Genomic DNA, 24,302 nt, shown 5'->3' with positions numbered 1-24,302 from the left:
GCAGGCATCCTCAGAGGTTCTGAGGTCTGTTGGAAGCTAGGTAAGTGGGGTTTATATATCTGTGGAAAGTCCTTCTGTGAGAGAAAGAGCTCTTGTCTTTTTGAGGCTAGTGTGAATGTTGCAATTGGCCAGTTGATTAGCATTTAATGGCCTTGCAGATTCAAAGCCTGGATGCTTCCTCCCTGGGGGCATCTTTGGTTGGGAGGTGTTAGCTGGCCCTGATTGTTTCCTGTCTGGATTTCCCGTTTTCAGAGTGTTGTTCTTTATTTCGGCTTTTCCTTAATCCCTCCTTATTATCCAACATTTTTGCTTATCCAATGCTTTTATTTTTCAGTGATTGGTTTGGGGGGGGGCAAAATTATGTTTGCCTATACTTGAAAATTACCTTGGGCCGGCCCTGCCCTCACCTATGTCACCATCGTGGAAACAACCCTCATTTTTTCCATGGGGAGGGGGAGGGGGGAAATAACCAGCCAAAACAGGGGAAATTGTTCTCCTCCAACTCCCCTCCCCTATAAAATGGACTATCCTTCTCTGCCTAGTGCCCCCTTTTGGCCTCTTCCCAGATAATGTAACAGTACCAAATCTCCAAAATAGTAAAAATTGCAAGATGTCTGATATGATTGGAATAGAGTTTGCCCTAAAGCAAAATATCCTCTCTGACTTCTGCTGCAGCATCTAGAAATACTGTACATAGATCTGATGGGTCACATATCCCTCCAGTATTGATTTTGGAAGTTGCTATAAGGGCTGTAAGAAGAACTGGCAAAATCCCAAAAGCAGATTTTCATTTATGCTACTCTTGATCCAACTCCAGTATGCATAGTAATTTTTTTAATGATCCATATCTTTTAAAATATCTAATTTTACCCTGGTTGTAAACTAATAATTTGAAAATAAATCTCACTTATATCAATGCAACATTTCCTCTCAAATCTATGAATTTAGGATTGAATTAAACATTAATTCAGTTTGGGATTGCATTTCCTACTACGAGCCTGCGCGATCCCTGAGATCTGCTGGGGAGGCCCTTCTCTCGCTCCTGCTGCTGTTCTAAACACAGTTGGTGGGGACCAGGGAGAGGGCCTTCTCAGTGGTAGCCTCCCAGCTTTGGAACTCCCTCCCGAGAGAAATTAGACTAGCCCCCACCTTGGCCACATTCCGGAAAGATCTGAAAACCTGCCTATTTCAATGTGCGTTAGACTAATTCGATATAAATTGACGATAGTACCTTACCTCCACCTATACCTAGCTACTGCACTTTTTCTGGTCCATTTCATTAAAGGTTACAAGATATTGCACATATACAATGTTTACCTTGCCTCCAATTTTAAATATGTTCACTGCACCCGGCTATTAGTTATCGGTTCTGAATATGTTTTTAATGCATTTTATATGCTCTATGATTTTACATGTCCATATGTTTTTAATGTATTTATGTTGTTGTGTTTTATTGTGTATTGCTGGGCTTGGTTTTCATGTGAGCCACCCCGAGTCCCTTCGGCGGGAGATGGGGGGATACAAGAATAAAGTTTTTGTATATTATATTAATTATATTGAAGACAATAGAGAATATTAAAATTAAGTTATTGTAGAATATATAATGATTAGAACCAATAGAGAGAGGAAGTTAGTTCAGCTCTCAAAAAGTGTCAAAAGGCAAACCTCATAGTACTGCTTTCTAAAAATAATCTTAGCCATGAATCAAAACTGTCTTAAATATTTTCTCGAACACTTACTTTGGTAATAATACCCCTAACATACTGCTATTTCTGCACAGCTGACAAAATGCTTCAGCTGTTTGAAGTGTAACAAAGATTAGGTCAAATACAACATTATTCAAAGCCAGTGCTGATCATAAAAAGAACACGTTTTTTATTGCACTAGCTGTCAAAATGAGAACAGCTGTTAACAAATGGAAATAAATCCCCTGTCTGTTCAAAAGAGGCTCTGCTTTCTGATGGTTATTTCAACATTTCTCTATTGTCTTGCCAACTGAAAGAGATACAGTTACAAGCAGTACATTATTCTAAAACATAATTCTTTAAATATATTAGAAGAAGTTCTACAATTTTCAGAAAAGGAAAATCTCATTTAACGAACATTTTTATTGTTTATGCAAAGTTTTGTCATTTCTTGTCTTAATTCCAGAACTTGGAAAACTTATGCTGAATTAATATAATGACATGCTGAAGTCATCTGTAATTTAGTGCTAAAATGATGCTCCAGGTCCCCTGGCACCATCCTACTACTACACAGTTATTTATGCATTCAGCCTATTTGCTTGTTTTAATGCTAACTTTTAGGCTCTTCTTAAAGGTAAGTTGTTCAAAATATGTTACCACCTATAAGGATTTTTGAAATACATGAAATTTGAAAGGTATCCAAAATTATCTCTAACAGGGAAAATAACAACTGAGGGGATTATCAAGAAAAGCATAGTAGAGAAATGAACCAATCAAATCCAGTTCAGATGCTGGACTGCGGACTGCGGTCTGAAATGGGAAGGTGGAGACCAAAAGCAAACTCTGTATTAGGAAATGGGGAAAATGCAGCCCACCAGTCACATGTGGCCCCCAACATCCTTTTTGTGGTCTTTGGTACCCCCACAATATTCCCATGACCTCTAAATTTCCTCTCATTTTTAAATTCTTGGTCCATGATTTAGCTCTAAAACAAATCAGAGTCAAAACCACTAAAAATACCATATTTTCTTTCCAAATGCTCCAAGACAAACCCCCTTAAAAACCAATTTTAAAAGTGGCTTACAAAAAAAAAAGCAAAAGTGACATCAGAGATGCATGTGTGAAACTGGCCCCCAATCCTAGCACAATTGCCCATCATGGCCCTTCTGTGATAAATGCCCAATCCCTACTCAAGACCATAGGCTGATGATGACCGCATGGCTTTTTTTGAAGAATTTAGAGATGTGAGATCAGATCAGATCAAGGATCTATAAACAGTTTTTATAATTTAACCCCACAAACAGGAAATGATTTGAATGAATTTTTACTGCCAAACTTTTTTATCTCTTGAAGAAATAAAATGCTTTAACTATCTACAAATAAAGTTTATGTTCTCCTTGCACGTAGAATGCATTTTAATTCAGACATAAGAACACGAGAAAATCTCTATTCAATCAGGCCTAATAATTTTTCAGGTTCATACATTGGCCACTCAGTTGCCAATGAGAATCTAATGAGTAGGCAGTGAGTGCAACTGTAGCTCCCATCTCAAATCCCCCAATAAATATTACACAGAGGCATATTGTCTCTGTGATAGCAAATTACATATATGCACTATATATACCAGACATGGGCAAATTAAGGCCCAGGGGTTGGATGTGGCCCTCTGGGTGCTTATTTCAGGCCTTCCTCCTGGGTCCATCCCATCCAGCGTGTGCCCGGTTGCCCTCTTTCCCGACTGGACCCACCATACAACCCAAAACTTTGCCTCTGCCTGACATATATTCAAGTAGAAGTCAAAGGCAGGTTTTGAGGCCAAAATTACCGATTTTGATATGACCTGTGAATTAGGGTTATTCCACAGGAAGGGGGAAGTGCCAGGACCACTTCAGAAGGCCAATTGCCCATGGCACCACTATGTTTTCACCTAGCTATTTAATAAACTCAAAAACAACTCTGCAGCAGAGACAATAATGGGTTGGTGATTCTTTTAGATTCTCCTGAGATGGGCTAAGCTTTTGCCTTTCTTCCCTCCGCTCAAAGACGAAGGTGGTTTCTTTTTTCTTTACTTAAGGTACAGTACTTACATTGACCCATGAAAGAGTTGATCCAGGTTGTTGGGTAAATTTTTGACTCAAATTTCTAGATTCATACACAAGTATAGGTAAAGGTAAAGGTTTTCCCCTGACGTTAAGTCCAGTCGTGAACGACTCTGGGGGTTGGTGCTCATCTCCATTTCTAAGCCGAAGAGCCGGCGTTGTCCGTAGACACCTCCAAGGTCATGTGGCTGGCATGACTGCATGGAGTGCCATTACCTTCCCGCCAGAGTGGTACCTATTGATCTACTCACATTGGCATGTTTTCGAACTGCTAGGTTGGCAGGAGCTGGAGCTAACAGCGGCTGCTCACGCCGCTCCCGGGATTTGAACCTGGGACCTTTTGGTCCCCAAGTTCAACAGCTCAGTGCTTTAACACACTGTGCCACCAGAGGTATATACGGTACATATTAACAAGCAGATATTGATTATCTTAACCTCTATAAGCTAATTCTGATTATCATATTTTTTTTCTATGTTTCTGAAGAAAAAGGCACAAATACCTAGACTGAATTGACCTGAGCTCAATAAAATCTGAAATATGAGAGTGGAAGGAAAATTACAGTATAAATATGTACCTGATTCTGGTGTTCTAACGATTGCACTGTCAATATAACCTGCTTCGGTGGTAACTGCAGAAACTTCAAAAAGGTAAGTAGTGTATGGTCTGAGATTAGTCACAACAAAGCTGATAGGTTCATTCCAGACAGAGCTCATCTTGTTAGGAGCAATTGTGCTTGGGATAAATGCAGTAGTTTTACTAGGAGTAGTTGAAGGAGTGGTAGTACTCCACAAAAAGGATTCACTCTTATCCTGTAAAGACAAAATAACCTCTCAAGAGTTTATTTCATACTACATATGCACTAAGAGACTTCCAAGCCAAAGTATCTGAAATACAATATAGGCAAAAGAAAACACATACCAGGCAGAAACACATATGCATATATAGTGAGTAATATATTTAACTTTAGCTGCTAACAAACAATTTATTCTTTCATTGACAACCATCAAAATACGGGCCATACCAAATGATGCAGCTGAGACTATTGATTTTGGTGCCAAGACTAGTAAATTAGCATTAATAGACAGATGTTTGCACAAGAGAACCAATTCTCCATTTCTAATGAAGCATATCAAAATTATGTTTCTAGCACTCTCAATTCAAATTAGCAGACTGGGCCACAAATGCTAAGTGTTGTTGAACAGTGTGGCTTGTAATTGCAAAATAATATGTAACTGAACTGCACCATTAGTGTAATACACAGTGTTACTGTGTAAGTAAACAATATTTTCATGGCAAAACAAGGCTGACTTTTTCAGTAAGCTCTACACTATCAATGCAGCAGGAGAGGCAGCAAACTGCAAACCTCATGACTGAGATGTGAGCCCCCAGCAACTCTTACGTTGTGGAGTAAGGCTCTATCTGCCATATCAGGTATTTGAAACACTATGCCAGAGCTGCTCTGCTTCTATACTTCAGAAAGGAAATGGGTATCAGATCTTCCTATATGAGGGGGTAAAGTGCAGCCCTGATTTTATTTTAGTCCACCTTCAAAAAATAAATGAAATGAGTGAATAATATCATCCCCCTACCATGCCCTAGGGCAGTGCTTCCCAACCTGTTTTCCTCCAAATGTTTTGGACTTCAGTTCCCACAATTCCTTACAGCTGGTAAGATGGCTGGGATTTCAAGGAGTTGGAAGTCCGTAACAACAGGAGGACCAAAGGTTGGGAACCACTTTCCTAGGGTGTTTTGCCATATCACCCTTCAACAGTTAATAGGGTCAAATACATTGTGTATTGGAAAGGCTTAGACAAATAGAAAGGTATTTCCTTGGTGGTAGGAGAACAACAAAGAAAGAAATAAACCTCACCGGGGAGGCATTTCAAAAGTATGGGACCACCACCAAAAAGGCCCTTTCTCATGTCAAATGGCAGGGATGCCCATAGAAGGCCAGACATTTACTCAAAATCATTAAGTAATCATTAATACAGGGGAAAGCAGTGCTCATCTTAAGGCAGCTAAGACAACTTTTCAAGCAGAAATACCCTTTGAATTTTTATATGACTCTATCCTTTATTTTTACTTTATTCATTTATGTCCTGCCTTTCTTTCAGATTTAGAGCTCAGTACATTTTTGGAACAATACAAATTAAAAACACTACAAAAACATTGATAAAATTAAGAATATAAGTTTTAAAATCAAATTAAAGGTCACAAATACACTTTTAGATTTTAAAAAATGTATTAGACCAAAGGCCTATCTTATTCAACATTCTGTCAATATAAAAGGTAAATAGAAAATAAATACATCTGCAGCTGCAATGTCACATTCCTCAGTAATCAATCCATAGAAGCACATCCACAGGAAAGACTGATGGCCATTCTGACTTGAAAAACGACACACAAACAAATAAAACCTTGTGTCTATCACTACTTACGTTACATTCTGGCAGCCTTCCAGACAGAAGGTCCTCCACTTTGACAGAAACATCTTTCACTACTATCCCGCTTCTTGCATGCTTCACACTAATTTTGAAACTGGTTATTTTTCCATTGGGCTGTCGAGGCAGAAACCAAATCAGATTTACAGCTGAATGGTTGATCGCTTCAACTGTGAGATTCACCACTTTGCCTGGAGCTTTTAAAACAAAACAGATTTCAGAAAGAAAATACTGTCCTGTTGTTCCTACTGATATACCTACAGAAACCATTTAATCTGTTTTTAATAATATAAATGTACCTTTAAAAAGAAAAAAAAACTATTCAATTGTATATCTTGCTATACAGTACATGTACACCAGCTGAAATTTCGTCTTCTATGCATCTATTAAAAATGTAGGGCTTCTGTCCTCCTTTTCAGCTGCCAAAAATGCACTGAATATTTCTCATTAAGGATGGCCTGTAGTTGCAGATCCAATTATAAGAACTGCCTCCAAAATCTAAGGGTATGTCCCATGCTCACTCTGAATGCACTACTGCTAGTTTTCACGATGCACGGCAAATTTTAATGACTATCTCAGGTATTGTGACCATACTCTGATTTTGCCCTACTTTAAGCAAAGTTAAAGAATACTCCATAGTTTTCTGGGAAGTCCAATGTATTCCAGGGCTTTTGGGGCAATCTGGACAGAAGGTTGGGTCCAATTTGGCCTCCAATTCACCATCAATGATCTGTTCAGGAAAAGCAAGTGGACTTTACTTGTGTCACAACCACTGCTGCTCCTAGCTAGCTACGGAGCTCCACTTGAGTTCCTAGTGATCATCTGTCATGTCTGGGATGTCAGAATGGAGTGCCCATGTTGCCAAGAAGAAGGAGGGGAAAATGACTTCCTTCTTCTTGCTGGTCACATGGAAGCTCTGTTCTAACATTAGAAGAGGTGACCATGGTGGCCAGTTGCTGGGATGGCACTCCATGGCTGTATAGGAGCGGTGGCAGCAGTGACACAGAGGAGATGACAACCCAAAAGGTGCCTGGAAAAAGGCTCCAGATTCAGCACGGAACTGCTTCAAGAGCAGATTTACATTATGCTAACCTGCCACTTTAAATGCCAGTGCTCAATGCTATGGAGTCCTGGGATCTGTACTTTGGTTGGCCCAAGCATTCTTTGGCCCAGAAGACTAAAGACCTTGGAAAACTGCAATTCCCTGATCCCATAGTATTATTTCTACAGCATATATGCACCCCAGTTGTCAGCATCCCAAATTCTCTAATGTCTACTACCCAAATTACCATATTGTTCTATATAACACTAAAATCCGAACATTCTTCTAAAGCTAAGTAAAACATAAAATTGTATATCCAGTTACCACTTTCTGCAGTCTGAAAGAGAAATGGGTCACTAAATACTCCAATGCCAGCAATATTTTGAGCTGCAACCTGCAATTAAAAAAAACCACAATTATTTTCAGGTAGCAATTCCTAGGCAAAATATAACCTATTGTATATGACTGTATGCTAAAAACTATAAGAGCAGAGGTTTGAACAGGCTGAAGCATTTTCTTTTAAAACAAAGTAACTGTACAAGAGCATACCAGTGATACTCTATAACACCTACACCTTTTAATTAATAAGTGTGTAGAAGGTACTAGTAGCAGTGTTACCAATGTAATCCTGATCTTTCCCTAATAGGACATCCTAAATATTGCCAACATTGAGCCAACATGGGTTGAGCACTGGACTATGATTAAAGTTGGTATCCCCACTTGTCCATGGAAAGCAACTGGGTTAACTTAAGTGATTCACACAATCTCAGCTTCAGAGGGAAGCAAAGGAAAACTGCCACTGGACAAAGCCTGTCAAGAGAATCTCAAGGTAAGATGCTGAAGATGCCGTTTTAAAATAAAATAAAACAGGAATTCAACTGGAGGTCAAAGGGGGGATGCTAAAAACATAGCAAATTTTCCTCATTTAAAAATCACTTTTTTTGTTTAACAATTGGGATGGGGTGGAGGCTCAAAAACAGTGTTGACAACAGCAGGAAACTGCACTTTCTCTGCCCTTATCAACAACAAGATCAAATCCAGGCTTCGAATTCATACCTGAGATACTTTATGCATGATGAAGTTAGCTGGCTACATTCAGTTCAATGTCACTGTTTTCATTATTATTAGAAATAACAGTGTATAGTACAACACAAAATATCCACATACACCTATTTGCATACAGTATTCACACTCTTGATACAAATTTTCAGGATTATGGAAATTAAGACATATACATTTAGGTACATTTGCACACATATATTTGTGACTTCTATTGTGCTGAATGCATTGAGAGGAGGAGCGTGCATACACATGGATAGTAACGCTTTCGTTCCAAAACCAAAAGCAGTTTGGGTGATTTTAATGCCTTCAATAAATGGGAAAGACAAAATTAATCAGCTAAAAGGTATTGTCAGAATTGAAATAACATTGATGAAAAGGAGGGAAGGTGTAAGGTTAAGCTTGTAATTGTGCAAGAGCAGAATCCAACATAGAGGGAAGCACAATTCCTTTTTCCACTGCAGTCTCCAGTATCCAAAGTACTACAAAACCCTGAGGAGGAGGGACTAAAATCCCATTGTATCTGCACTGCATAAGCCATAGTATTGGGGTTATGAAAATATGTTAGAAAATAAAGTTTCATTCTGTTTATAAAGTTCCTCATCAGTATACCCCATGGCTTATATCCAAACCTATTCTTAACATAAGTGTATTATATAATCTTCTGCCCATATACTATTGAAGCCACGAACATTATTTTGTATTATCAAGCTTTAAGTGAAAAATAATAATTGCTTCCATTTCTCAAAATTAAGCTCAACTATCTGCAATATGAGTTGTATTAATGAAACACTGATGATATGCTATGTCAACAATATATCATTAGGCTTTGTAGTTTGAAGTTCACAATATCGTATATTTCTATTCTTTATCTAAGCATGAATAATAAATGATCAAAGACAAAATGGGGAGAAATAAAATAATAGTGCATTATTTCTTTGTTAGACATTTTCTTTGTAGAGATCAGATAGTTAATGCTTTGGTAAAAATGAATATGATATGCTTTCATATCTGACTATTTCATACAATAAATATAACATTTTAATTTATTGTTTACAAGTACCTGAATTTCATAAGTTGTTCCAGGATTGAGATTGGTGAGAAGGACCTCCAAACTGTCGGGTTTAGTTGTAACTTGAGTGTAAGTATTTTGCCTCCAAGGACATACCTCCTTATATTTGACAGTGTAGGATATAATCCTCCCATTTGGATGGGACGGTGCATTCCAAGACAGAAGAATTCCTGCAGATCCCACTCTTTCTCCCGCAAGAAAAACAGGAGGTCCTGGGTCTGCAGAATGACATCCCACAATTAACTTATTCCTCCACATTTTCAGAGCAAATGCATGATAATTAAAGAATTTGTCATTTCCTGAGGTTCTTAAACAGTAAAGTGCAGTTAATGTGAACCTGGCTTTCTTTAAAACTCATATGAAAGGTGATTAAATATAATTTGGAACACCAAGTACATTCTTTCCATAAGAATTCAAAAAATGGAATGTTGAAATATCCGCAGACAAAATACACCCTGATGCCAGTTTAGTTTTCTCAAACATTTTATAAAAGTATAAGACTTTTGTAAGTGAAGGTCTTTAAAGTGCTGTAGAACTGGGCTTTTCCAATAAATATGGGATTTTAAAATGTAACTTTGCCAAATATGTTCTAAAGTGGGGTTTCTTCTACCTTTCCCACTCATGACCCCTTTCCGCCCAAGAAGTTTTTACATGACTTTAAGTACAGAGAATATAAAATGGGCATAAAAATCAAACATTTAATGAAATAATTCAGCATTTGAAAGACATTTGTGAAGTACAGCTGAAGCATTTTAAGTTTAAACACTACACGTTATTGCTAACTGATTTGTGTAAATGTTCAGAAACTTTTTACTGTTGCCAAATTTTTTGTGACCCCAACATTGAACTAAGGGGCTCCCATTTGGGGTCAGGACCCACAGTTTACAAAGCAGGTTTCTAAATAATGTCACTCATTCCAAATATATTAAAATTATTTGGAATGGGGTGGGCGGGACTCACTGTATTGCACCTTTTAGCATCCACAACATGTATAGTCAGTGAGCATGCTAGCTGAGGAATTTTGAAAATCGTAGCCCAAAATATTAATGTTTCCAGCATCACTTCCTAGTGCCATTGTTTGCACAGCTTTGCATCTCAGTTAAAACACAGGAACAATTTTATAAATAAACACTTTAAAATAATTTAACACAGAAATCAACAGAGACCTATTTATCCCCTCAAAAGGAAATTTTGCCATAAACTCACTAGTTACATTAGTTGTCACTGTTTTGCTGACAGGTGAGCTGTACACTGAAGAAGTAACAGAAGAAAGAGTCACACTGTACATTGTTCCAGGAATGATGTCTGAAATATCAGCCTAGAATATGAAAATAACCCAGTTAAACTACTGGTAATATCCATTTAAGCACAAAAAAGAACAAATGTTAAATACAGTGTATAAATATTATCAATTTTCACAACGTATATCACATTTCAAGATACGTATTTTAAATGCTCTCATTATTTCAATTATTGGAAAGTATCTAATAAGCCCAGAGAAAAGGTAACATTCAAAAAAATGAAAATTCCATCAACTAATAGTTTGTTCCAATGTTCAACCCTTTAATGGGTTTGCAAATTTCTCATGCTAGCGTTTCACTCCAAAATACAAAATGTTTTGTTCATCTCTGCTGAGAAACCCTAGAAAAGCATTTAGCACTGCCATAACTCGAAATATAACCAATAACAAGTAATAGTCAGCATTCATATGAAATACCTGTGCCTTTACAGCTCCAATAAAAAACAGAAGCAAAATAAAACGAAAAACCATGGTAGCTATATAATTTTTTTGTTTTCAAATACAGGAATCAAGGAGTGCTCCTATAACTTTGAGATAGCTTAAGAGGGAAATGCTGCCTGCATTAATGATTTAAGTCTAGATCTCCCTGGCAAGTACACAATTAATGAGCCTGTATTACTCAATAGCTCTGCCCTGCCTTTGTTAAACTATTCATGAACCCTTAAAGGACTGGCTAGAGGTCTGTGGCACACTTCGGAAAAGTATCATAACTGTTGTTAGGGCAACAAAACCATAGATGTTGAAATTTGCTCTCACAAATTTGGCATGTGTACTTTTGGATTCTCATCTAAGTTTAAAATCTGAAAGAGAGAACGTCATGCTTGGCCAATTTTCCTATCAGCTCAGTACATAAACAATTGCTGACTATCCAAGCATTATAAAACAAAAGCCCCCACATACCTGATACTCCCCACCTCCCACATCCTGGATAGAAACAAAGCCGTGAGGAGGTGTGAGACGCACATGAAACTTTTCCACGTAGCTGTTCAGTAGTCTCCAGCGAAGAGAAAAGGAATGTGATGACACATTGAAGACTTCTAACTTCTCTGGCTTTTCAGGCTCTTGAAGAGAATTTATTTAAGCATTACTATTTCCAGTGGACATATTTCCCACCAGGGGCAGCCAGTGGATCAATTGCCAAAGAGGTACCAAATCTACTCTCAACTTTCTCTCAGCTTTCCAGGATCCATCCACAGGCTTGACTCTTTTTCTGACAGAGGTTTGGCACCAGAAGAGCTCCCATACAAACCACAACAGCTGTGGGAGGAGCAGGCATTAAACCAGGCAAGGATTTGCTAGCAACGGATCCACCAGCCACCCCTTCTCTCCTTCTTCCTCTCCAAAAAGATATGGGAGATGTATCCAGAGTGTACATAGCTTCATATGCATGGTGTATAAATTATAAATTTAGTGTATAAATAACATATATATATATGTGTGTGTGTGTGTGTATATATATCACATTAACTAAAAAAATTCCTAGCTACAAAGGTTTTTAAAAAGGCAAAAATGATTTTAAAATAATTAAGAAATACACTGTATAAGATACAGCGCACACACTGAACATCCTTCTGCTCCAACCAGAGCCTTTTATTGCTTACTGGGCCTAGGCATGATGGAGTTATATTGTGTGTGTGCCTTCAAGTAACCCGTCAACTTATGGTGACCCCATAAATTTTTCATAGGGCTTTCTTAAGCAATGAATACTCAGAGGTGATTTAAGCAATATTTTCCTCTGTAACTTAACCTACAGCACCTGGTATTCATTGGTAATGTCTCAACCAAGTAATAATCAAGTCATAACCCGCTTAGCTTCCAAGATCTTACGGAATCTGGTCACATTATAATATTTAGGCCTGTAAGTATATTAGAAATTATTGCATGAAGTAGTTATATATTTCCTATAACCAGTTCGAGTATGGCGATGACATTTGCTGTCATTCCTGATCAGTTTCCAAAGGCAGGCCAATGTAAGGTTGCATTACAGTAATCTAGATGAGATGTAAACAAGACTTGGGTTATCATCTCCATATCTCAAGAAATTGTTACATCTAGTGTGTTATTCTTCACTGAACAAATGTGCTCCTAGTCACTGCTGAATAGTGGACATTTATAAACAGGACTGAGCCCACAATTGCATTTAAGATAGAAATCTGAACTTTGGGGATAGTGACCTATCCAGCATAAGCTGAATCCCTACTCTTTGATATGCCTTTCAAGTGAACAGAATTATTTTTGTCTTGGCTGAATTAATGTGAACAGATTAATCCAACTGCATAAATACAATCAGGACCATATATAAAGGTTGTAACATCTTAATTTTCCTCCACAATTATTTTTGGAATATATCACTCACTCCTTCATTTGTGCCTGAAAATAACTGATCCTGGGGAAGGTGCTCACAAAACACTCATACTTAAATAAAGAATGAAACCTGACTAGTGGGAAAGCAAATCAGGTACAATTGGGAGTTCTCTGTTTAAAACGCTCTGCTTTGATTACCAAGTAAAAGATCTGACATTTAAAATTGTTCTAAAACCTTTTGGTTGCATGTGGTTCTCATCCCAACTCAATGTAGACTCACAAATGTGTAGTATAGTTTCCTCCAATGATATAAATGGAGCAGTCTTGGAAACCGGCAAGCTTCCAAACACACATGCATGTGTTCCCGAATTACCCTTCTCACAATAAACTGTAGGTTGCATTGGAGCATCAAGCAACTTTTTGCAGTGCTATCCCAAGTTTGAAAATTGAGCATTTTGGTTGGGTCGGCTTTCTACAATTCTCCTCTTAAAAGGTTAAGCAGTCCATGTTTTCACAGAAAACTCTTCAGAATTAATTATAACGTGCACGTGGATTTAACAGCATGTTAATTAATAATAAACATAATAAGAGAGAAAACAGCAAACCTGCAATGATTTCAGTAAAGGCAATAGCACCATCTGCACTGCCTTTTACTCTCTGCAGTGTGAAATTATAAATCCCACCAGGAATCAAATCTGAAATGGTGTGACGTGACTGAGATCCTAAAAGTGTATATTCCTTTCTGAAAGTGTTGTTTGATACTGATGCTCTATAGTGGGTGAAGTTGGTCTTCCTTGGATTCCACATTAATGTGGCAGATGAAGTATTTACTGCTGTTACAGTTAGACCACAAATCCTCATTGGTTCTGTAAAAAGAGAGAGAATAGATGAAACTGTATGCATAAAAATAAAGAAAAATATGGTTTAAAAAAATTTCATTTGATGAAAACAAAAAGAATTATTCATAAAACACCACTGGATCTGGTACTATTAAAGATACATTTGGTGAAATGATGTTCCTAACAGACACCTAACTACATATAGTGATCAATGACATCTGAAAGACACCATTTGCTAAATGTGAACCGTATGGATTACTAAATTCAAAATAATTTTGTCTGAAGTCTCAGATTGAAGAAATAAAAGGTACATATGTCCCTCCTTCTAGTCATGCCTTTCCTTCCTCCCACCTTGCACAAAGGACCCAGTTCTAGTTTCCTTGTCTACAGTTGTGGTGTGCAGAATAGGGCAAACACAAGTTCAGTTCTTCATCCATTTAGTTCAGATAAACAATAGTTGTGTTAAACCATATTCAAATGCCAGAGAATTAACCAATGCAAAAAAAGATAGGAAAAGATTCCACGTTTTGGACAGGAAACAAAATGATAACAACTCCCAAATCTGATGGAAAGATAATAACTCTATAAACACATCATCCTAATGCAGTGTAAAGTAGAAAAACATATTGTGTTTTGTAGAAAAGGCACACCTGAAAATGTAGCCTGGTATGAAAAGTAGAAAAAGAGATGTCAAGCACTGAATGTTAACATTCAAGAACAAAAAATAGTTATAACACATAACAAATTATTTATGAGTTTTATACATTTTTGCAAATTTGAAAAATTGCTTGCTGTTTTAATAATAATAATAATAATAATAATAATAATAATAATAATAATAATAATAAAACTTTATTTATACCCCACCACCATCTCCCCAACGGGGACTCGGGGCGGCTTACATGGGGCCATGCCCAGAACAGTACAATATAGCAAAATATAAAACAACATATCATAATACAATTAAACAATACAATAAATAATCATATACAATGCAACACAAAAAAAACATATATATATAAAAACAGGGCGGGCCGCATGAGACACTTAATTAAAACTTGGGGTGAGAAAAGGATAAGAATACAATCACGGAGAACAGGGACATAAGATAAAAACAATCTAGAGGATAGATGTTGGGGGAGTAACAAAAGAAGTGTGGAATAGTTACTCTCCAAAAGCACATCGGAAAAGCCAGGTTTTTAAATCTTTCCTGAAGGCTAAAAGAGTGGGGGCTTGCCTAATTTCGATGGGCAGTGAGTTCCATAAACGGGGGGCCACAGCAGAAAAGGCCCTCTCCCTTGTTCCCACCAGGCGGGTCTGGGATACAGGCAGTGGCGACAGGAGGGCCTCCCCTGATGATCGAAGAGATCGGGCAGGTTTATGGTAGGAGATACGGTCACGAATGAAATCCGCAATTAAGCGAAGAGAGATAATGCCAATGTCCTAAAACTAAAACATCTATTTTTTATTTCTTCCCATGCTTCCCTTTCCTCCTCCTTTTTAAATTTTCTATCTCCATTAAAACTTCTTGAAAATATAAAATCTTGGACACTTAGTTGATCTTAATACAATTATCACCCAATTGTGGATTTTGGATTTATTATTGCTTTTTAAAATTATAACTTATGGATCCATAACACTCCTTCTATTTATGTATGTTCTTGGAAAAAACTGAGGTATTCATAAATGGTTTTTTATCTGTTCAACATAAAATGAAATTGTAGGCGAGCTTCATTTCTATCCAATTAATTTCAATTTTGTTTTTATTTTTTTTGTCTAAATACGTGTATGCTATTGATTCTTTCAAATAAATTATTTAAATGATAAATTATCAGACAATTACTTGTTGTAACTTTTTTGTCCACAGCCACACTTAAATCTTTCCCTTTTCTAGTCTTCAGTTGAAAGATGTACTCTACTCCAGGCATCAGATCTTTTACCACAGTTCTGCTACCATGAATTGTAGTTGTATGGAGAATATCACTACTTGTTGCCAGACCATATGAAAACTAAAGAAGAAAAAGAAAATATAGTCAAATTCTCAGTAATACTACTTAAGGATGCAGTTTCCAAAATAGCCAAAAAAAAAAACAACAACAACAACCAACAGCTTGCACACAGATACATAAAAATATTTTTTTAAAAAACAACATACCCTTTAACAGCCAACAATTAAAAACCAAGACATGTGGCCAAGAAAAACCAGGGTGTGCTCAAGATGGCAAAAGTTATTAATAAAGAAGAACAAGCTAAGAATCATAGAATCATAGAATAGTAGAGTTGGAAGAGACCTCATGGGCCATCCAGTCCAACCCCCTGCCAAGAAGCAGGAAATCGCACCCCCGACAGATGGCCATCCAGCCTCTGCTTAAAAGCTTCCAAAGAAGGAGCCTCCACCACAGTCTGGGGGAGAGAGTTCCACTGCCGAACAGCCCTCAGAAAGGGCTGAAAGGCCGTGCCTACTTAGTAGAAATAGATTCCAGCTCTCTTTCGCCCATTGACTTAACAGAATGCCCTGCATAGCAACTACTTTTGCACCTTAAACTCAGTTTGCAGCAACTAATGTAAACGGAGAACAAAGGGGGTGGGTGGGGTGATGAGAGGCAAACCAGGACATTTGAAAAGCTGCTAAAAAATGGGACAACTGGGATTGAAGGGGATGAAATAAAGAGGATGGGGTATAGTAGCAGTAGTAGGAATGAGGGCTGGTACACAGTCCATAGGAAGCTTGTTTCCTGCCATCAGCATCTCCACCATCATCTCCCACATTGCCTCTGGCTATTGGAAGGACCGACTAGGCGACAAGGCTTTAGTCTTATATCCCAAGATTCAATAGCATAACTGTGGGTACACATGGAGCTAGAATAAGCAGCTACCCAAGCATGAAATAAAAGCTTTATATTAACAGCATATAGAATTAGAAGGCCAGGATTATTTCATCTGGTTGCATTTACTGAAGGCCAATGAACAACTGTCCCGATTGGAATATTATCTACCTTATACATTCTCTTTCTCAGTATTATACTTCCTCCTTATTTTGGTTATTAGATGTATTAGTTTTCAACAAAGGAAGCTCAAGTAGACTTAGGAAAAATAATGATTCAGGGCTGTGAACTGGCCAAACTTTTAAAATGAAGCTGATATGAAACTCATAAATGGACAAGAAAATGAAACCATGGTCATAGGGATGAAGAATTTCTGAGCCCCAATAGATCTATGCCAGTGAATTGATAGTCTTGACATAGATTTTAGTAGAATAATTGCTTCTTCAAATTATAACTAATTATGGAACATTAAAGTCAAAGTAGTAAAAGAGAAACAAATTACTAAATCATTTTTAATTGTCTTCACACCATCAATTCCTAACCATGTAATGAAAATTGGATGAGCTGGGATGATTAATTTTAAATGACTGGGAAAATGATCCTATTTGTGCAGGTGCATTTTGCTAAGCAACCATGCTTCTAAAGCCTCCCTCATTAATATTTCACACTTAATCTCATTTATTCAGAAGGAACATAGTCTAGCATGGCTGCTTGCTCTGCAGTATGTCAAACAATAACATGACGTCATTATGATTAATATTACATGACCCTTTCTTTCCACAACACATTAAAAACATCTTTACAAAGTACATTTTCAAAACTCTCATCTGCATGCAGTCACACGCAGACATGCTCAGAGACAAATTTAGATTAGGATGAACATAAGTATACTCTACATCAGGGCCGGTCCAACAATGAGGCGAATTAAGTGGTTGCTTCGGGCGCAAAACATACGTGGGCGCAGCCGAGACTGCTTTTTCTGTTGATTTCTTGTAAAACATGATGTTTTGGTGCTTAATTTGTAAAATCTTAATGTAATTTGATGTTTAATAGGTAAATAGGTAAAGGTTTCCCCTGACGTTACGTCCAGTCATGTCTGACTCTGGGGGTTGGTGCTCATCTCTATTTCTAAGCCGAAGAGCTGGCGTTGTCCGTAGACACCTCCAAGGCCATGTGACTGGCATGACTGCATGGAGCACCGTTACCTTTCCCGCCGGAGCGGTACCTATTCATCTATTCACATTTGCATGTTTTTGAACTGCTAGGTTGGCAGGAGCTGGAGCTAACAGCGGCCGCTCCCGCCGCTTCCGGGGTTTGAACCTGGGACCTTTCGGTCTCCAGCTCAGTGCTTTAACGCACTTCACCACCAGGGCTTTTCCTTAATCCCTCCTTATTATCCAACATTTTCGCTTATCCAATGTTTTTATTTTTCAGTGATTGGTTTCGGGGGGGGGGGGCAAGATTCTGTTCGCCTACACTTGAAAAATACCTAGGGCCAGCTCTGCTCTACATTAACATTTTTCTTAAGCTACAAGACCAAAAGGGGTGGTAATAATACAGGTGAAAGTTGAATAATTCTACGTAAGACATTCATGTTTTTATATTGGGTTATAATTTTAAAGGAAATAAGAGAATGGAGGCAAGAAAGAGCTTCTTGATTATTTTTCCTTGAACATTTCTTTCTTATAGAAGTCACATATGCATCATTATCTATGCCTACTGAAAAAATCTGATGTAATGGGCTCCAGAACTGCTCCAGTGCAGCCCCAGGAGTGTTACCGCATGGACAACCAGTTTGAAAGTGCATTGAGGTCACCACCACGACTACATCTCTACCAGTAAGTAGCTCTCTCCTATCACATTTCTGGTCATATGGCTCAATTCTTTAAATGACATCACCAAAAATGTAATAGTACCAATCTCTGGGTGATAGCTCTTTCTTGGTAGTGATGTGGTGGGCCCACTGGGCAAGTGGACAGCGGATTGGGCCAGGTTCAGATCAATCCAACTGTCCACACCTTCTAGGAAGCTCTGGAGTAAATCCCGCATTTCCCTGGTTGGTTGCAACAGGTCTGCTGTAAATCCAGCTGTGCATGTTGTGGACTCCTCACAGCAGCAGAGCAGTGAGTCCACTCTTTTTGGAAATGCAGACATGGCCTAAGATAGTGAAGTTGGTAGCATACACTTTTTGTCAACTAAGATATTCCAGACTATTACAGCTATACCTTTTCATTCTACATACACTTTTTATAATTCCTGAAGAAATTATATGGATTAGGGCAAGTGCAAATATGCTCATGTTTGATACAATATAATGTACACAGTAGAGGAAATAATTATTTCTTTAATGTTCTTTTCCTTACTTTAAAATTATTATAGTTTCCATCAGGCAATTCCCATGACAGATAAACTGTATTTTCTTCTATTCCAAAAGCTTGCAAATCTAAAGGTGGAGCTGGATCTGAAGGGAAAACATGTAGATATTTAGTGTTAAATTAATTTGCTAATATTAAAAAAATACAAAATTTTGGGAACAATATTTCGAAATGAAACAGAATTTACTTTTCATATTTGCGAGCCACACAATTAAAGAGAATTAAAGTTTGTTTTTTGTACTTATAAACATACAGAATAAAATAAATCCAGATTGTGTTTTTCATGTAAAGTATAACAGTATTCCCTACACAATGTTTTGTGCATTCTGGCTGTAAGTATGAATATTACATATATAATGTTTTGCTCTGATGATGAAAGCATGGGATAAATGTTCCAATAACATTTAGCATTATCAATTTAATTGATAAATGAAAAATCCTAAAAGCAGATAATTTTAGAAGAAAATAACCAAAATTCTTCATGAGAAAAAATGAATAATTTATTAAATTTTCTCCCTGCCGAAAATCTCCATTTTCATCCTGCTGTGAAATCATCTTCAAAAACTGCAATTTTCAAAGACACTCTCACAGCACAGAGAAAATGAGCTAGAAAACTAATTTCCTCACACGAGAGCCACAATTTGTCAATTTTGCCCTGGCAATATGATCATGCAGCAAAGGCAAGGGGAGGGGAGGATGCAGCCAAGGATCCTCTGGCTATGTCTGAAAGATGAATGCCCAACAATATCTTCTGGGATTTTTTAAGTCCTCCTCCCCAGGAGGTTCATGAGAATATTGAAAACTCATTGAGCATCTAGATGCCAGAATTATCTTCAGTTTCCCCTTGTCTTTTTTGGTCACTATAATACCATGTCTGGGAGAGATGCAGAAAAACAGCATGTCTCTGGGATCTCCCATTCCTTAAAACAGTCACCTGCATTCCTGTTTATAAACAGGTGTAAGAGTAGGAAAAATACTTGATTTTACTGAAATTCCACGGAAACCTAACTAACTTTTTATATAAGGATTTATATACCATATTTCAGATTAGGAAAAATCTGTAGCGACTGATGGTGCCCATGTCAATAGAATACTGATTTCATTCCAGGCTTTAGGCTGAATGTCAAGGAGCTGTTTAATGCACTGAACCTGTTTGGGGAACAGCCTTCACCATGTTTGAGAGCTCCTTTAAAGATTGGGTTAAAACCTGCAGTATATGCACCATCCCATTGACATGGGATATACTAGCTATCAATGCAATGAACTGCCAACACCCATACAAAGGCCCACTGGGGCATAATTGATAACTGAATTTATATATTATAAAATGAACTTACTGGTGCTTACTCTCAGAGTGGTAGGGATGCTTCTCTTTAATCTATTAGTAGTAATGACTGTAATAAAGTAATCAGTTCCTGGGGTAAGACCATCAAAGGTGAAATTTCTGCATTGTTAAGAAAAAAATATAACCTGCTTAAAAAGGTTGAAAGCACAAATGTTATAGCTATACAATAACCAAAGATTAATCAAAATTATATAAACTTAAGCCATACTGTCAGTCTTTCATATCAATGGATTTGGTTCCCACGGATTCAACTAACTACGGCCCCAAAATATTGAGGTGGGGGATCCAGTACTTATTTAAGTAAAAGAAATGCCATTTCACCATAGGTAAAGGTAAAGGTTTCCACTTGACATTAAGTCTAGTCGTGTCTGACTCTGTGGGTTGGTGTTCATCTCAATTTCTAAGCCAAGGAGCCGGTGTTGTCTGTAGACACCTCCAAGATCATGTGGCTGGCATGACTGCATGGAACATCATTACCTTCCCACTGGAGCGGTACCTATTGATCTACTTACATTTGCATGTTTTCAAGCTGCCAGGTTGGCAGAAGCTGGGGCTAACAGCGGGAGTTCACTCCATTCCTCAGATTCAAACTGGCAGCCTTTTGGTCAGCAAGTTCAGCAGCTCAGCAGTTTAACCCGCTGCGCCACTGGGAGCTTCATTTCACCATACCATTGTATAGAATGGGAATTGAGCATCTACAGATTTTGGTTACACACAGAGGGTCTTGTTACACTTGGGAAGTTCATTTATTTAACTACTTAAAGCATACCTTCCACTCTAACAAAAAGACTATGTGAACTACAGAAATATTCAGACTGACAACCACAACATACTACCCAGCCATACTAATCAATAAAAAGTACTATCTGTTTTTCAAACAATACCTTGTGTCTGAAGATAACCTTTCTTCTTTACTGTAGTTTTTGCAAGCCAATGTAATGATGTACCCATCACTGACACCTAGTGCTGGTGGCCAGGCAACAGTTATTGATCCAGAGTCTTTACTGACATTTATGTACCTAACTGAGCTTGGCGCTGTAAACAAAGAATATGATTATGAGAATTAGTGATCCTGCCCCAAACCTGTCCCAACATTAATTAGCCCCAACCCTGGAAACCCTTAAGACACAGTTGGAGCCATCTCTCAACAATTCTTTCAGGATATAATCCCTGGTGCCCTGAGGCCAGAGGTGGTAATATTTGGAGGACATCAAGGTGTGCAAGGCTATTTTATATAAGACAACATAGTAGGGAAGATTACATATAGCACCAAAATGTACGGGTCTACTAAAAATATCCCATGAGTTTGCAGTAAGAAAAAAGAGGACAATGAGTGGTATCTTAGAAATTATATCACACCAGTCTGTAAAAGCAATCAAGATATATGAAGACAGTTATTAAAAGGAAAGTCTCAAGCATTGCCACTTAACCCAAGACACATGTTTAACTCTCCATAATCACTATCATCACACTTATCAATATGGTAGTCCCCCAATACTGGGACTACCATGTTCTGGAAAAGGATATTAATAGGTGAAAGAGAGAAGTAACTTCTGTGTGCAATTTTGTGAAGTCTGAAGAAATTGTGTGTGATGTATATATAATTTGTCATCTCTTTACCTGTCTCTATTTGTATGCTCACAGGAACACTGTCCTTATATCCTTCTTTCTCTGTTTTGATTGTAAAATTATACAGTAATCCTGGGATCAAACTGGAAAATTCTGCCATTTCTTTTCTGACCTTTTGAACCTGAATAAAAAACAGAAAGAGGTGTCATCCTTATGATTTTTCCTTATGATTTTTTGGTTGTGTGTATATCTGCATGCTTATGCACACACATGTGCTCAATGTACAAACAATTCTTGTCAATATATACTGTGATTTCTTTCTATGCATACCAATAACCTGGTTTTGTAGGGTTGGATTATGCATTCAATGACATACAACACATGCCTATATCTTGAAAGTGTTCTTCAGTTTCCCAATACACACTACAGTACTTCTTACCCACTTATGTGGTTGACCATCCACGTGGCCCCAATGTGTGTGGAAAAAGTACCATATTGGTGGCATTGTCTACAATTGTTTCTTTCCTTGAAACTCAGTAAGGACTGGCAGCCAATCACTCACAGGTCATCCATGGTCCATGCACCACAACAATGAGTAGCACTACACTGCAGAACTTGGCTAGGTTGATCAGCAGAATTTAACTATTTGCAAATACTTTTCTTTGCTACTTTGTGGCTTGTAGTTGACCAACAACACAAAAACTAGATCAAGGGTAAAAGAAATGTGTGTCTGTATGCACTCATATATCATCAAGTGGAATATAAACCAGAAACCCATCAGTGAAATGCTTGCATAGATTCATGTCTCTTTTTAAAATGCTATAATTCACTTGACAGCAATAACTTGCTCATGCATCACTATTGTTTTTAAACGTACCATGAAAGTACCTGCACAGTTTATGCACATGACTTCATACTGTTGAAAGTTTCCAGCTGCCTGATCCCAAATAATCTGTACTGAAAGATCTGTAACTCTGCCTTCACGTACATTTAGTGGTGCTGCAAGACCTGCAAGGTATGTTAAAAATCCACATCACACATGCATATTTTTCATGTCATGAGGAAAAGCTAAAATTGATGAATGTTCAAACCCTTTGGATCCCTGCCATTGCCAAATGCACTAACACAGATCTTTCACCAAAATGTTTCTGCTATACTACTCCAGTTTATGAGTTATATTTTCAAAACTGGTTTTTGCAAAAACCTTAGAAATACAGGTCGCCATAGAAATGTTTGGAACAATAGAAAGAACACATGGGTACCTACCAACAGAATTCTCTATTAAGCAGATAACCAAATTCTTAATGGGGGAGGGAGCATTATGTTTACCCTATATATTCATGAATAAGTCTAGACATTTTAGTCAAAATATCAACTCAAAATTAACCCTTATCAAAAAGGAACTATCCCTTTTAATGAGTAGAGTGGTGAAAACCAAGAGCTTTGTTCATCTTGGGAGAACCTAAAGGTTCATCAGCCCATCTGCTCTTTCCACCATGGCACCACTTCTAGCCTTTTTAATATCTGGCTGGAAAAAATGGTGGAGGCAGTCAAACGTGGCAAGCTGGCACATTCACCTCTCCATGCAATAACTCTAGATTCATCATGTCAAAATCCACAATTTTGGTCCCAAAATGTATCTTTGACTTATACACTAGGTCAACGTATACATGAGTATATATGGTACATACGAGTATAATCTGTAGATGCACCAATCTGCACATTTAAGTCTAGCAAGACAAAAGAAGATGTTTAACAAAACTATGTCCATAAGATAGCATATAGATATTAATAGACAGCTGTGAGTTAATCAACAATAGCAATGTGCGTCAGCAACTATTAACACAATTTAATTAGAAATGGCACATACAAATAGTTGTCAGGTATCTTGTTATAGCACCCAAAATATATGTACTGGGCAACTTGAATAAAAAACAATTTCATATTGAATTACAGGAATACAGTCATATAACTTACATGTTCTGACAGCTGGCAAATGGTATGCAGAACTTAACATATAACCACTAGTTGTGGAAACAAAGAAGTCATATTCTGTGCCCGGGATTAAGTTTTCCACAGTTATTTTTCTATCAGTTGATAAAGTCAGTGACGTATTAGGGCCTCCTTTACTTAAAACATGTATACCATCAGCTATTCCAACAGTAGGCATTTGAACAAACAGTACCACAGAATTATTGTGAATTTCATATGGGATGACAATTTGTACTGGTTTTGGTTCTAGAAAAGTAACAAACAAAAAAAGCAAAAACAAAAACAAACATACAATTTACAAACAACTAAACAGGAAAATATTAAACATGGATCAAATATTGTAATGCAGGATGA

At 37.5% G+C, this 24,302-nt stretch overlaps 1 protein-coding gene across 4 annotated transcripts in view; it reads right to left on the bottom strand.

The window, feature by feature from the left end:
- ptprq (protein tyrosine phosphatase receptor type Q) overlaps positions 1-24,302 on the bottom strand; it is a 116,425-nt gene that overhangs the window by 81,072 nt on the left and 11,051 nt on the right. For all 4 annotated transcript variants that reach the window (XM_062982668.1, XM_062982669.1, XM_062982670.1 and 1 more), the window contains exons 11-24: positions 23,934-24,194; positions 22,834-22,964; positions 22,008-22,137; positions 21,272-21,422; positions 20,380-20,486; positions 19,031-19,128; positions 15,686-15,851; positions 13,609-13,869; positions 11,600-11,760; positions 10,606-10,717; positions 9,391-9,617; positions 7,593-7,662; positions 6,224-6,423; positions 4,360-4,594 (exon numbers count right to left, since the gene is read on the bottom strand). In XM_062982668.1, the coding sequence (XP_062838738.1) occupies positions 4,360-4,594; positions 6,224-6,423; positions 7,593-7,662; positions 9,391-9,617; positions 10,606-10,717; positions 11,600-11,760; positions 13,609-13,869; positions 15,686-15,851; positions 19,031-19,128; positions 20,380-20,486; positions 21,272-21,422; positions 22,008-22,137; positions 22,834-22,964; positions 23,934-24,194 (2,310 nt within the window). The remainder of the gene's footprint in view (positions 1-4,359; positions 4,595-6,223; positions 6,424-7,592; positions 7,663-9,390; positions 9,618-10,605; positions 10,718-11,599; positions 11,761-13,608; positions 13,870-15,685; positions 15,852-19,030; positions 19,129-20,379; positions 20,487-21,271; positions 21,423-22,007; positions 22,138-22,833; positions 22,965-23,933; positions 24,195-24,302) is intronic.

Source organism: Anolis carolinensis, chromosome 5 (assembly GCF_035594765.1).
Source record: "Anolis carolinensis isolate JA03-04 chromosome 5, rAnoCar3.1.pri, whole genome shotgun sequence".
Classification (NCBI taxonomy): Eukaryota; Metazoa; Chordata; class Lepidosauria; order Squamata; family Dactyloidae; genus Anolis; species Anolis carolinensis.
The sequence above is the reverse complement of the archived record's forward strand: the minus strand, read 5'-3'. Positions and strand labels throughout refer to the sequence as shown.